This window comes from Corticium candelabrum, chromosome 14 (assembly GCF_963422355.1).
Source record: "Corticium candelabrum chromosome 14, ooCorCand1.1, whole genome shotgun sequence".
Lineage (NCBI taxonomy): Eukaryota > Metazoa > Porifera > Homoscleromorpha > Homosclerophorida > Plakinidae > Corticium > Corticium candelabrum.
The window spans coordinates 6,552,387-6,567,922 of NC_085098.1; the positions used below are offsets into that span (position 1 = coordinate 6,552,387).

Here is a 15,536-nt window from a genome sequence, read left to right on the forward strand (position 1 = left end):
ACAACAACAACAAAAACAGATGCAACAACAACTACAACAACAGACACTACAACAACAACAACAACAACAACAACAACAACACCAACAAGAACAACAACAACAACAGGAGAAGAAGAGAGAACAGCAACCACAGCCAAAGCTGCAGTGCAATTTGGATATTCTAAAAAGATATGGTGAATGGCTTGATGATACCATCATCAATGCAGCACAGCAGTTGCACAGCAGTTGCTGAAGCAACAGTTTTCAGGAAAAAAGGCTTTCAAAACACGCTGTTATCGCAACGACTGCAATTCGAAGTTGCCACTCACAATTCGAAGTTGCCACTCACAATTCTATTCAGATACACCATGTCCACAATCACTGGCTAACAACATCAAGTGATGAGGAGGGAAATGTTCATATATGTGATAGTTTAGTTCGATATAAACTGTCAGGGCAACTGAAGCAACAGATTGCTTCAATACATCGAACCGATCAGACAGAAATGAAAGTCTCCATTGAAGCAGTCCAACAGCAAAAAGGACCAAGCGACTGTGGCCTTTTTGCAGTAGCGTTTGCATTTGACATTGCAGCTGGAGTTGACCCACAAAATATAAACTACATCGAAGCAGAGATGAGGGAGCACCTATTGTCTTGTTTATGTAAAGGAAATATAACTCCTTTTCCAAGGTATTTTGGCAAGACAGCATCTGTCAGAAAGTGTAAACCCTCCGTAGTTCGATTTCGTGTATATTGTATATGCAGGCAAACTGAGTGTTTTGGACAGCAAATGGTACAATGTGATAATTGCCAAGAATGGTATCACTTTAAGTGTGTTGCTTACAACAAACATGGGAAGATATTTTACTGCCCAAATTGTAGAGAATAGCTCATATGAACAGTTCTGCTGCTTATCTAGTTATGGAAATAGTGAGTCTAGATATGAAAATTGTTGAAACTTAGTAAACAAACAAGTGTTGTCTGGTCTGAAGTCTTCATGAGCCCCTAACAGGTTGCACAGAGTACTAGTATATACGTATTACTACAATGTCTTGGAAAATGGTAATAGAATGGTATACCAGTAACCTTTATTTTTACTAAACTTGAACAATTTACACACACACACACACACACACACACACACACACACACACACACACACACACACACACACACACACACACACACACGAAGCGCGTGCGTGCGTGCGTGCGCAGACATAGACGTTATAGCATCAAATGTCATCAAAACACTCACTCATTTGGTAGTCCACGTCCACTACACAATTTTTCGTGGGGGACACTTTTTGCAGGCGGACGGTATTTGTCACGTACTGCCGACAAATTGTGTCTGGGGGGACACTTTTTGTAGGGGCCCCGGACACAATTTGTAGGGAAACACTATTTATCATTTATCGTGACACCGGAAGCCGCGATGACGTCGTTAGTGTCACGCCCGCAGAAAGGTCTATTGTCACAGGATGCCGCCAATTATCTAGGAGTTGAGATGACGCATGCACATTGTCATGATGCACGTTGTCATGATGCACGTTGTCATGATGCACGTTGCTATGTCAACAACACAACAGAGGAGCTTGCCCTTTGCTATGTCAACAACACAATAGAGGAGCTGAGCTCAAGTGTTAGTTCTAATGTAGGGAACAACTGGGTGCAGCCTGGCCTCATCCCCAGACTCTCTCGCGCTCGTCTTGTCCGGTGCCTGTATGGAATTGTCATACGGGCACCGGACAAGGCTATCGCGAGAGTCTGGGGTCGCGGCTAGGTGCAGCCAAGGGTTTAGCACTTTAGTGCCTTTTCATTTTGTCAGGTACCAAAGATCGAAAGGCGATGTACTTCAGGCAGAATGTGTGATGTTGACCTCTAGATGCATGTGTTACTCTGAAACTCCTTTTTCTCTTTACCTAGCTGCGTACCATGTACTTAGCTAGGTTACTCTAGCTATGAACTTTTCTGTATGTATATTATATTTATTCATCTAGTGGTGTCACTGAACATCCTTTAGACTATATACTGTATAAAACAACAGTAGGATTTCAGCAATAACGATAGATAATTAACAACAAGGTCCACACAGATCAGTCAATCTGGTTGCTGCATGTCTTACAACAGAACTCTTTCAGCACTTCGTTGTTACATCCAGCAAAACAGTCAGACTGTAAAAGCACCTTGCACACCTTTGCATTCTTGTCATGAGAACACCCTGCATGAACCAACAGGGGATACAAAATGAAAGGCAGAGCAAATTTTTACAAAAACTCACCAGTTGTGCATGCTGCAATGTTGCATAAACGCGTAGAAATTGGCTTTTGTCCTTGGCAGGTATCGAAGTTACACGACACCAAACGAGTTTGTTTTCCTACACCACAAGTCTTGGAGCAAGCAGACCATTGACCGATAGACCAATCACCAATTGTGCATGCTGCAATGTTGCATAAACGCGTAGAAATTGGTTTTTGTCCTCGGCAGGTATCGAAGTTACACGACACCAAACGAGTTTGTTTTCCTACACCACAAGTCTTGGAGCAAGCGGACCATTGACCAATAGACCAATCACCAAGACTGACGTCACAAGAAGGTTTTATGCATGTTCGAGATGTTGTTGGACGAGTTAAGCTCTGACATTTGGCAAAGTTTGCCTTTCGAGCGGTGTTTTCATTCAGGCAAAAGATGCTTCGATATTGAAAACTTGATCCACAAGTTCTACTACAATCACTCCATGGTGAGCTCCCCCAATAATATCTAAGCACACAAACAATCATCATGTTTTTGTTGGAGGCAAAATAAATGGCATAACACACCTGGGCTGACCACGACAACTACCAGCATCGCATGGCTCACTTTTTTTAGATAGAGTGGGCATGCCAAAACATTTGCTGTTGTCAACATCAATACCAGTGGATCGATAAGAGCATCTTGCATCACTTGTTATTGTTCCTAGTGAGAAAAGATAATGCTGTCGATTGAGCTTTGCACAGTGACATACCTTTGTACAATCTCACCTTTGCCACATGTTACATTGCAAGTTGTTCGCCTCGAGACCCATTCAAAGACCGGTTCTTTAACTGAGACTGATTTTGGTAGGTTATAACTGTAGGCAACTCCTGGATTGGTACCACGTTGGTAATCATAATATATTTTGACCGTCACTGGCTGGTCAATTGGTCCAGTACTAGTTATTGTTTCTACGTTTGATCCAGGAGGTTTGTAGACAAAGAATGAACCAGCAGCAATTTGTGTTTGATCCTTTGAGCCTAGTGTAAGTACATTGAATATGTCTCCTCCTCTGGAGTAGGAAAGAACGAGTGTAATCGCAGGAGATCGTGATTTTTCAGATATTGAAATACGACTTGCTTTTGCAGGGATTTCAGTAACATCATAGTATCCTAAATAGTTAATTAATTAAATAACAGATGATATTCTCAAGTAAACTGCAACTGTACATATTCACTTTAAATAATTCAAGCAACTATATAGTTACATATTCAGGGACTGAAAACATTGGTGTGCGTGTAAAGATGTGTGTACACACCTGGTTTATATGACTAACCTGTCCACTGATGTTGCAGATGGTAGCTTCCAGTATAGTGCTTGCAGTTTCGGGGGTCACCATTTCCTCCACAAATGCCACATTGATCGTATTGCTTACTCGATCCATAGACGTTGTCACAACCAACAGGCTAATCAATGGCAAAAGTACTATTATATTGGCAAACAAACCGTTTTCAATAAAAAAAACTTACATGACATTTTCCATAAAAACAACGATTATTGGTTTTGTTGTTACAGTGAGTACCCTCTGCTGCCTCGGCTGATGTTACCGTGTATTTGACTTTAGAGACTGACACACATTTTAGGCGACACTGATCTTTCGTAGGAACTACAAAGCATGTGTATAAACCAAATTCAAGCAAATGACAAGATAAGTTTAGCATACCGTTGTAGTCTGGAACAAGATCAATGCCTGGTTTGAATGTGTTTAACAGTGAACATTGCTGTTGTCGGTAGTCAGCGACTCCAGGGCATGGTGTGGGGTTACAATATTTTATGTCTCTAGATTTTCCAGGACAGTCATTTCCACAATTAGAAGGTCTAAGATAAAGTGTTAAAAACATTTTCTGTGATTTCATTGATGAGGCTATGAATGTATACTGAAAGAGACTTACTTTGGGTTAGCACATTGACGTTGTCTGTATTGAAAGCCTCCTCCACATGTTTTACCACAGGAAGTGAATGCTGACCATGCAGTCCACTGCCCATCGACTACAGGATAGTCACAGTCTGGAGGAGTAGCTGCGATATCTGTTGCGATGGGGATAGAAGTTGTAGTGGGTGGAATTGTACCACCTACACAACCAGGCAAATCTGGTAGCAACAAACGGTTTTTGTTTACACAACGTCTTCTGTAGCAAACCTGCAAACATGTACACACAACGTTTACGTTACAAAACTAGCAAGTCAGTTTTTATTGGCTGTACTTTGTCTCCTTTCCAATTTGATTTATAATCGCAGGGTGTACCATCAGCTGCACCCGTGTAAGTACTCACACAAACTGAGTACTTTTTGTCATCACACCAAATTTTGGTGCAGATTTGGTGGTCGGCATAGTCGGGTTCTTTGTAGCAGTAAGTTGCTTGCTTTCCAAATGAATACTTACATTGCTGATCACGGCTGTGGATCATACCAGGAAACTCGTAGCCATTACATCCAAATCCACGTTCCCAGTTACTTGGTCCATCTCTAAGACACTTAGTGTCTCCATCTCTACAGCAAGAAATGTTTTAGAAGCAGTGTTTTGATATTACTCTGCAGTAGTATTAATGTACTTGAGATAACCCAATAGGTAGTCTTTGCTACATGATGAAAATAAGAAAATTCTTTGAGCATTGCTTGTTGTTGATTTCATAAGGAAGCCATCTTCATGTCTACATCGTCCATTGGCACCATCGTGCAACATCCCAAGACTAATTGGTCAAATTGTGATTTAGTAATAGTAGCTAGCTTACTTAGGTGGTGACTTCAATCTTACTTGTGTCCCAATTCGTGAGCAAATACAAACCCAATCTGCATTCCCTTGTCTGCATTGATTGAGCATGCGTAGTCTTTATCGCACATTCCTTCAATCCATGCACGACCTGCAAATGATATGGTAAGTACGAAAGATTGCTATAAAATGGAAAGAGCTTACCAAGCTCCCAACAGTCCTCATTTCTATTATAGCACATTCCTCGTCTGAACACAATCACCTGTTACATGGTTACATAATTCTGTTGTTGTTTCTCCATACTCACCCAATAAGGAGGAATGCGTGGTCATAGTCAAGTGGGTCACTGGCATCGTGTGTTTTTGTCTTCGATTGCCACTTGCAGAAACTCTCAAGACTTGTCTTTGAGTCTTGGTTGATGTGTAAGTTCTGTCTAGTCTGTGCCTGTACAATCAAGTAAAGATTGATAGAAACTTTTTGAGAAATGACATTCCCAAAAACTTAAAATTCTTACATTGTATGATCCAAAAATCTTGATTCTGTTAAGAACAAGTCGAACATCAAATCCAAGGTTGAACTCGTTATACAAACTACTGGCCTACAGTTAGAGACCAATTAGAGAATTACACTCACTGTCACCTGTGACAAGCCATTACGATGTTCATCAGTGTAATGATATAATTCTTTGTAGTTCTTGTATTTGAGCCATGCTTCTTGTAGAGATCACTGTCTGCAACAACCAGTGCTTCAATAATGTATCGGCCACCCACGTATGTTTTAGATGCATCAGCTAAATCTTCCTTATGTACACGGCCAAGTAGCAAATCCTCTCGAAGAATCTTGTTTGTGTCGTAAACTGTATTTGGCACCGATCCTATAGTAATTAAGTATCATCCATACATATTAGACTGCAAATTTTTTTATATTAAACGAGATGTTTATGTACAGACCTTCGACACCACAGCCAGATTTTCCATGTCCTGGTCTTGAGGTTCCTTCAGAAGCTGGTACTGTAGATGAAGATCTCTTGTAAACAATATGTGTGTGGTTGTCGGGGTTGCCTTCTGAAGCAAGTAAATGATCAGGTAGACCATGAACGTATAAGTGATCCGTGTCTGTCATGATTACACCCATCTAAGTAAAGACTTGTATTATTAATGCATTTCATTACTTTTATTTGCTGCAGTGTAGAGATACATAACTAACTAGCTAGGTAGTTTACACAAATGAGTTGGCCTACACTGTACATGCATAGAACTGCATGCATTCACTATTTGGTAGTGTGGGTACATTAAACTATGTATAGATATGCTTCTTACCAAGCCGTTGCAGTTGCTGACTGCTACGTGTGATGCAGATGACTGGGATGTTAACTTGCCAACAAAGTGACACATTGTCAAGTCAAAATCTGTGTGTACAGTGTCATTGTCTCCAAATGTCTGGACGAAAAAACTTGGTGCCAAAAGGTCGTTGTTTGGGTTAACAGTCATCTGATGGTGTTTTCCAAACGCAGTGAGCTCGAAATGAGCAGGGACATCTTTGAGTAGATGATGCTCTTCACGTCTAGCTCTTGAATGTGCTGTTGCCAGGTCATAGGTCAGGTAGTCTCCCTTGTGGTCCGTCTGAATGGGTGTAGTGACATCATACTCAGGAACTGAAACGGAAAAACACGCTAAAACGTGCATTAAAATACAAGCACAGGCACCGACACGTACTGTCTTCGAGTCCTTTGGCTCCTAGAAGGTCTTCAAAGTCTTCTGGAGTCATGAAATGGTGCAACTGAAAAAGTGGTTGAAAAGTTGAACACAAGATGACGCGAATTTTCTAGTCTAGACTTGCACTAACCGATTTCAATTGCACAGAAACAATACAGCTGTAGAGCAGTCCAAAATAGAGCAAACAGGTCATGTCGACAGCTGTGCGAGCAACTGGCTATGCTCTCTCGTTGATTTGTTGTGCGTTTTATACAGCTAGTACAGTGTGTATGACAAGTCAAACCTGGAAGAGGCGGTCTAGGCATGATGCGTAGTTAGGATGACTTCACTGTTGGGGTTACTGTTGCGGCTGTAATGAAGGTTAGGGTCATGTTGTGACTTTAATGAGTTCACTGTGAAAGTTTGCTGTTGCGGCTGTAATAGTATCAGTTTTTTACGCTTGTTGTGTAGCAGTGGTTTTCCGCCTAGAATCGGAAGTACGCACATGCATGTACTGTGGCTCTGCGAGTGAGTAATTGGTGGTATCGTCATATTTCCGGATGGCACCACGTACTGACGTTTCAGTTAGAGCATAGTACCATAGTAGCAGTAAGTCTACAGGATGCATGCAAATGCTAATTACAATGTTCAGTGGTGACGTTAGCGCGTGGGGTCAAATGTACCACACACACTACCACACACACACACACACACACACACACACACACACACACACACACACACACCACACACACACCACACACACACACACACACACACACCACACACACACACACCACACACACACACATCACACACACCACACACACACACACACACACACACACACACACACACACACACACACACACACACACACACATCTGGCGCATTGTCCAAAACTTGTTGGGCTTGCCTACTGGGTATGGAGTATGTGCCTAATTAGTTAAGCATGTTAGCTGAGTGTCCAAGCTCAGCCGCAGCAATTAACTGTATGTGTATGCGGTACCATTGATTGCATGAGCCAACAGGAGATTACACATCGACGTCAAGATTTATTCTACTAAAACCAAAAATTTGTATGTTGTACAATGCAGCGATCGCCTAGAGTCCCGGATGTACTGTCGGTCATTTTTAGCTAATCTCGGTCACTTCTCTTCGAAATACCATGGTACCTGCAGCCAGACCCGGCTGCTACGCTAGCTTCATAATCCCATTGGATAGCAACTAGGTAGAGCAGGTCACATCGTACCGTACGTTGCTGCTGTAGGACTAGTATGTATCTAGATACTTGAAACTGGATATCGATCGAACCTGTAGTCTCGATCACAGAATATCATAGTTCGTTAGTCTACTGTTGTTTATTGTTACGAATGTGTCTGTCTAACTAGATCCATGTAGTCTACTCCAAACAATATTAGCTATACATGTATAGTCTAGTATAACATTGTCATGTTCGTGAATTTTCACTTTTTATTGACATTTAGATAGCCATTCCTATATCTAGACCTGTTTCTACTTTTCTGTCAGTCTGGCAGATATAATTATTGATTCTTTATTTTGGATGGGATTGATGATTTTATTGAGCGAAACTGTATCTACCGCGTGCTCTATTCTGTGGCAAAACTAAACAACGAGATGATCGAGACGATGAGATCATGCCATGAGACGCGTAACACGAGGCGATGAGACAATGAGACGAGTCTCGAAGAAGATGAGACCGCAACGAGACCGTCATGATGAGGCAACGAGACGAGACGAGACGAGATCGTGTGATGATCGAGACAGTGAGATCATGCGATGAATGATGAAATTGTAGATAATCTGAGATTACGAGATGAGACCATGCAGCTGTAACACCGTATTTTATCTACTATCGGTACCTAGAGAAAATATATTATCTGAAGATTTTTTGCACTCGTGTTCTTTTGTGATTGCATTATGTAAAGAATTATACTAGCTAGGGCTTAGTAATTAGCAAATGAAAAGCTAGGCTTGTGCGTTTGCTCCACAAAACCAAATGCCTAGACGCTAGCGCCACGTTTTTAATCAATAATTATATCATTCGAATATGTGTATGAATTGTAATTTTTACTTCTATAATGTGGCTGCAATTGCAAATATAGGTAGGCGACTACTGCCTTGCGCGCGGGCTAGATAATTAGATACTATTAGATAATTAGACGGGAGTGACATGTAGGCGGGAATTACCGGGAAACGCCCGCGAAGGGTTAGATCTATAGCTAACGTCTAGCGCATGCAGGCAGCTGTAGTGGAGCTGGGATTAATTAAAACTGTTTATCATGATACCACCTGACAAAACATAGCCATTTTGATGTAAACGTTGGCCTCATCGTGGAGGATCTTACCCTGGGCGCCCTCGACGTGGATCCAGAGGCTTCGAATAGTCGAGGCATTCCTCAAACCCACGAGGGAGAGGGGAGAGTCACGATTATCTGCAGAGTTGCCAACCTGGAATACTGAAAATGCGTGAGATCTCAGATTTTCATCAGTACTCTATATCTGCCTAGAGGCGTGGCCACAAAACTAATACCTAAATAACTAAAAAACAACACAGTGTTTCAATACGCATTAGACAATAATTAACTAGCAAGTACTCGCAGAATTAGAATTTCTGCTAGTAACGATAAACCAATATAGTTTAGGCATGCAGTAAATCAGTCTCGCGTAATCAGCCCCTCCCTCTTTTGGACTTCCCGAGGACGTCCGAAAGTTGAAAGCAGGAGGGAAATTAGGGATGCGCGGACTAGTACAATAGTAGAATTGGCTGAATCTGTTTGACAGCTTCAGAACTAGACTTGCCTGGGGTTGGTTATTCGTAATGATCGATCACTTTACGGCAGTCTCGTTAGTTTCATATTTCTATCAGACACTACAGATTTTTACGTGAATCTATGGTGTACCTACAGCTTCACTGTACACGTGTGCCTGGGTCTAGTTCCGGCAATCTAAAAGGTGCGTGAGATCTGGGTTCCTTGCGTGTGAGCGTGTGACCCGAAGGAACTTGCGTGAGACTCACGCAAGTTGCGTGTGAGTTGGCAACTCTGTATCTGGAATGGGATTTGAGTTCGCGAGAGTCTAAAACAACAAACTCGTTACGTACATATTTAAGTTAAAGATATACTAGAATACATCATAATCATTGTTTTGTAGCCTAGGCTTGTCTAGAATGGATATTTTTATTTACAAATATGTTTCGGTTCACTAGGTTTTGCATGGGTGTTTCGATGAGAGATGCCATATTTATTCGTCGTATGTCTATACGACTCCTCGAGCTCCTTGGGTTTTAGTACGACATTTCCTTACGGCATAGGAGTACACGTTTGGGCAAGTATTACGCAGTAGGCGGAGCGTGTCGTCCTGTCGGTACGTCACGTGACCGGCCTGCACTACGTACCTTACCGTTTCACTCCTCGGCTAGTTTAGTAATGGAGTAGAGTAGGGACTCTGGGACTACCCCTAGTACTCATTAGCATACTGATTGACTATGACACTCTATAGTACTGTGGCATGTGGTTAGCCAGTCTGGTGTAGTCTGGTGTAGTATTGCATAGACACTGTAAGCGAGCTGCAGTAGAACCAATATATAGTCGGTAACGACACAAGTAACGTGTATAGTTTACATGTGCAGCAACTGCCTGTTTATACATTAGCTATCTATATACTCAGCTAGCTAAATAGACGTGGACTTGTGTAGATTGCCACACTGCTAACACTACGTAGGGGCCAGAGCACTTTGCCAGTATGGTCTCATTGTAAATTTCTGTATTTCATTATTGTGCTAGCTCTGATCGACGATGTACGCCGTTATATCATTACACCTTATGCTTTCAGTCAATCTCTAACAAAAAATAAGAAAAAAGTAAGGCTAGCTAGTGCCAGCACAGCGTATAAGCCTTCAATAACAACCAACATCGACGTCGAAGTCTACATGATTACTGATCACTGAAGCAGTTCGCTGCACGTCTTACAACAGTACCGTCTGAGCACTTTGCTGTTGCATGCATTCAGACAGTTGGACTGCAAAAGCACCTTGCACACCTTTATATTTTTATCACGAGAACACGCTACATACACACAACAAAGCTGAATACAAAATGACCTATAAAGCAAATGATAACCAGAAACTTACCAATGGGACAATGTTTGATGTTGCAGGAGCGCTTAGATTCTGGTTCTGATCCTTGACAAGTAGGAAAGTTGCAAGACACAGACCGAGTTTGCTTTCCTGGACCACAAGTCTTGGAGCAAGCAGACCATTGGCCAGTAATCCAAGCACCAACAATGGGAGGCGCAGGAGTAGTGGGAGCAACAGTGCAAACAGAATTTACACACACTTGATTTGTTCTAGGGCGAGTTAATTTGTTGCAGTGGACAAAGTTTACGTTTTTATTGGTGGCTCCATTGCGGCAAACTATAATTCGACGTTGAAAACCTGTTCCACAAGTCTTACTGCAAGCGCTCCATTTCTTGTTCACCCAATAATAGCTAAGCACACAGTCAAAGTCGTCATGATTTCATTGAAACTGAGAACATGGCACAACATACCTGGGGTTACCAGAGCAATTGCCAGCATCACATGCCTCACTTTGTCGAGGCAAAAGAGGCAAGCCAAAACATCTGCTGTCATCAACATCAATACCAGTGCGTAGACGAGAACACCTAAGTTCAGTAATAACTTTCCCTAGTAACAGAATACAGTGTTATTGTTTTATACTATGAAACAAGTTTTGTGAACTTACCCTTGCCACACGTTACACTGCAGGTTGTTCGTCTTGACGACCATCCATAGACAGGAGGTTGTTTCACTGAGACTGATGCTGGTAGGTCATAACTGTAGACAACTCCTGGATTGGTACCACTTTTGTAATCATAATATATTTTGACCATCACTGGCTGAGTAATCAGTCCAGCACTGTTTATTGTTTCAACTGTTGACCCAGGCCGCTCGTACACAAAGAGCGATCCTGCAGCAGTCTTTGTCTGAGAGTTTGAACCCACCTTAGGTATGTTGAATACTGAAACGCCATTGGAGGAAAGAGCCAGTGTGATTGAAGGAGATCGCGATTTTTCAGAGATTGAAATTTGACTTGCTCTAGCAGGAATTTCAATAACATCATAATATCCTATTAATGACAGTAAGTTGCAAATATAGTATACATACTTACAGTCGTGAGTGTGGGTGTGTACTGCATTTCTCTACATAAATAACTAACCTGTCCATTGATGTTGCAGATGGTAGACTCCAGTATGCCGTCTGCAGTTTTTGGAGTTACCGTTTCCTCCACAGACACCACATCGATCGAATTGCTTAGTGGATCCATAGATATTGTCACAACCAACAGGCTATATAACCAACCAAAACGTAATATTATGACAAAGAAATTTTCATTTAATACAAATACTTACGTGACATTTTCCATAGTAACAACGATCGTTTGTTCTGTTGTTACAGTGAGTACCCTGTGCCGCCTCGGCTGAAGTTACTGTATATTTGACACTAGAGATCGACACACATTTCAGCTGACACTGATTTTTCTCAGGGACTGCAAAGCACAGTTATAAATCAAACTCAAGCAAATGACAAGGTAAGTCTAATGTACCATTGTAATCTGGAACAAGCTCAATTCCTGGTTTGAGCTTGTTGTGTAGTGAACATTGCTGTTGTCGGTAGTCAACCAATTCGGGGCACGGTGTGGGGTTACAATATTCTATATCTGTAGACTTTCCAGTACAATCACGTCCACAATTAGAAGGCCTATGATAGAACGTACATTATTGGATTTTGAAAGAAACGTTTTGTGACATGTTACTTACGCTGGGTTTGCACATCGACGCTCTCTGTATCGAAAGCCTCCTCCACATGTTCGACCACAGGAAGTGAATCCCGACCAACTACTCCACTGCCCATCGATCACTGCATGTGCTGAGTTTGGGACACAAGGTTCAGGCCCAGGTTTAGGAGTTGTGCCAGGAGTTTTGGTGGTGGGGTTAGGATTCTCAGGATCGGGTGGGGGTGGAGCAGGACCGTCGTTAAAGTCTCTAAAAGCAGGCAACTGTGGTTTCAACGCTTCGGATTTGGGTACACAGCGCCTTCTGTAGCAAACCTGCAAAACACAGTGTTAAGATAATACAAACTAATGATTCAGTCTTTGGTTGGTTGTACTTTGTCTCCTCTCCAATTTGATTGATAATCACAGGGTGTACCATCAGCTGCACCCGTGTAAGTACTCACACAAACTGAGTACTCTTTGTCATCACACCAAATTTTGGTGCAGATTTGGTGGTCGGCATAGTCGGGTTCTTTGTAGCAGTAAGTTGCATACTTGCCGAATGAATACTTGCACTGCCGATCACGGGTGTGGAGTAAACCGGGAAATTTGTAGCTATCACGTCCAAATCCAGATTCCCAGTTGCTCGGCACATCTCTAAGACATTGCGTATCCCCATCTCTACAATAACAAATTGTGGCTTTTTTCTAGACCAATACTTTCAATTGTGCAAATACTGTACCTCAGATAACCCAATAGGTAGTCCTTGCTGCAAGATGAAAACAAGAAAATATTTTGAGCATTGCTTGTTGTTGATTTCATAAGGTAGCCATCTTCATGTCTACAGCGTCCATTGGAACCGTCGTGCAACATTCCAAGACTAAATGGTTTTATTAAAGATTAGTAATGAAAATGCTGGCAGTGACTTCATTTCTTACTTGTGTCCCAGTTCATGACCAAATACAAACCCAATCTGCATTCCCTTGTCTGCATTGATTGAGCACGCGTAATCTTTATCACACATTCCTTCAATCCATGCACGACCTGCAATAGATATATGGTAAGTACAAAAGATTGCTATAAAATGGAAAGAGCTTACCAAGCTCCCAACAGTCCTCATTTCTATTATAGCACATTCCTCGTCTGAACACAATCACCTGTTACATGGTTACATAATTCTGTTGTTATTTCTCCATACTCACCCAATCAGAAGGAATGCGTGGTCGTAGTCAAGCGGGTCACTAGCATCGTGTGTTTTTGTCTTTGATTGCCACTTGCAGAAACTCTCAAGACTTGTCTTTGAGTCCTGAGAAATGTGCAAGCCTTGCCTTGTTTGTGCCTGTATAATAATAAAGTGAAGATTAATATAAATGTTCTAGAAACAATCACAAATCAAAGCCCTTACATTATATGTTCCAAAAATTTGAATTCTGTTGAGAACGAGTCGCACATCAAATCCAAGGTTGAACTTGTTATACAAACTACTGGCCTATACAATTAGAGGCAAATTAAGAATTATACTCATTGTCATCTGTTACAGCCCTTACAATGTTCATCAGTGTAATGATATAATTCTTTGTAGATCCTGTATTTGAGCCATGCTTCTCGTGGAGATCACTGTCTGCAACAACCAGTGATTCGATAATGTATCGACCACCCAAGTTTGATCCGGATGAATCAAATAAATCTTCATTTTGTATACGACCAAATTGCAAATCTTCTCGAAGCTTCTTGTTTGTTTTGTAAACTTTATTTGGCACCGATCCTACATACAGTAGAATGCTCCAATATTTATCTGTAAATACAGCCCAACACACCTACTCACCTTCGACACCACAATCAGCTTGACCAAAATTTGGCCTTGGGGTTGCTCCTGAGTCTAGCGATTGGTTTGCAGCTCTTTTGTAAACAACATGTGTGTGGTTGTCAGGATTGCCTTCAGAGCTGATCAAGTGATCCGGTAAAGGTTGAACATAGGAGTGATGATTGCCAGTCATGACAACACCCATCTAAATATTTATGTCACCAAATAATATTATGCTGCATGATCACATGCATGAGCAGGGTTCAAAAAATGCAAGCTGTGCATGTGGTCTGACTGTCTATGGCGGCAAAGATTAATGCCTAAACAAATATAAAAAAATATTGGAGCAACACTTTAGTTATGTGTGAGTAAATCGTTGTGTCTACTACTACTGACCCAAATTGGTTCTAGTACAATGCATTCACACATGCACAGAATTATATGCATGAACTTGATTGGTTGTTTCAGAGTACTCACCAAGCCTTTGCAGTTGCTAATTGCTACGTGTGATGGTGCTGAGTGGGAAGTTAGATTTCCGACATAGTGACATAGAGTCACCTCAAAGTCTGTTTGCACAGTACCATTGTCTCCATAGACCTGCATGAAGAATCCAGGAGCAAGAAGACCAGTATTTGGCTTCACCGTCATTTGATGACGTTCTCCAAACGCAGTGAATTCGAAATGAGCTGGGAGGTCTTGAATTAAGTGGTGTTCTTCACGTCTAGCTCTTGTGTGTGGGGTGTCGAGGTCATGACTGAGATAATCACCTTTATGGTCTGTCTGTACAGGTGTGACAACTTCATATTCTGGAACTGCAACAAACGTCATGATTGTATTGCAATTGTGCTACAGAAATTAATGACTATATTCCACTTACTGTCTTCGAGTCCTCTTGCTCCAAGAACTTCTTCGATGTCTTTTGAAGTCATGAAATGATGCAGCTGTAGCACACACAAATCATAAGGAAGGTGCTAGGGCACAAGATCACAAGTTTTGCTCACTGGTTTGGAACGGACAGCTGTGATGATACAGCTGCACAGCAATCCAACGAGCAGCAAAAGCTTCATTCTGCCTGGCTGTGTTTGCAACTGCTTCTGTGGACTTGTTGCTAGTTTATATTGCACAGTTGTTCCTCCCACAAGAGGTTTCCTAGAAACCCTATTGACAGAAGTGCTGGTGTGCCAATGTGACTCACGTAGAACTTCCTGACCTGTGACCACAGGGCGGGGCGGATAACAGTGGGTACCGGTACCCTAAGCTTACTTA

At 41.8% G+C, this 15,536-nt stretch overlaps 1 protein-coding gene across 1 annotated transcript; it reads right to left on the reverse strand.

Moving 5' to 3' along the window:
• Positions 1–1,945: 1,945 nt before the first annotated feature.
• LOC134190387 (uncharacterized) lies at positions 1,946–15,407 on the reverse strand. The gene is made up of 38 exons (XM_062658840.1): positions 15,272–15,407; positions 15,148–15,211; positions 14,748–15,082; positions 14,292–14,475; positions 14,014–14,231; positions 13,872–13,955; positions 13,669–13,805; positions 13,566–13,609; positions 13,405–13,510; positions 13,209–13,346; positions 12,862–13,147; positions 12,513–12,802; positions 12,299–12,453; positions 12,105–12,241; positions 11,912–12,041; positions 11,438–11,821; positions 11,244–11,379; positions 10,828–11,183; positions 10,737–10,762; positions 6,826–6,912; positions 6,696–6,759; positions 6,300–6,634; positions 5,931–6,114; positions 5,637–5,854; positions 5,495–5,578; positions 5,288–5,424; positions 5,185–5,228; positions 5,026–5,131; positions 4,823–4,960; positions 4,475–4,760; positions 4,163–4,410; positions 3,934–4,088; positions 3,740–3,876; positions 3,547–3,676; positions 2,999–3,382; positions 2,798–2,933; positions 2,260–2,738; positions 1,946–2,199 (listed from the first exon to the last, which is right to left on the reverse strand). The coding sequence occupies exons 1-38, from the start codon at positions 15,335–15,337 to the stop codon at positions 2,075–2,077; spliced, it is 6,753 nt and encodes a 2,250-aa protein (XP_062514824.1). The 5' UTR covers positions 15,338–15,407; the 3' UTR covers positions 1,946–2,074.
• Between the last annotated feature and the right edge of the window lie 129 nt (positions 15,408–15,536).

Excerpts from the sequence above, each read along its gene's own strand:
- LOC134190387 (XM_062658840.1), bottom strand. The coding sequence starts at position 15,337 with ATGAAGCTTTTGCTGCTCGTTGGATTGCTGTGCAGCTGTATCATCACA. Across the intron at positions 14,476-14,747 it reads TTAGCAACTGCAAAGGCTTG|ATGGGTGTTGTCATGACTGG; the intron begins GTGAGTACTCTG and ends ATAAATATTTAG. Across the intron at positions 6,760-6,825 it reads TTTCTGTGCAATTGAAATCG|TTGCACCATTTCATGACTCC; the intron begins GTTAGTGCAAGT and ends CCACTTTTTCAG.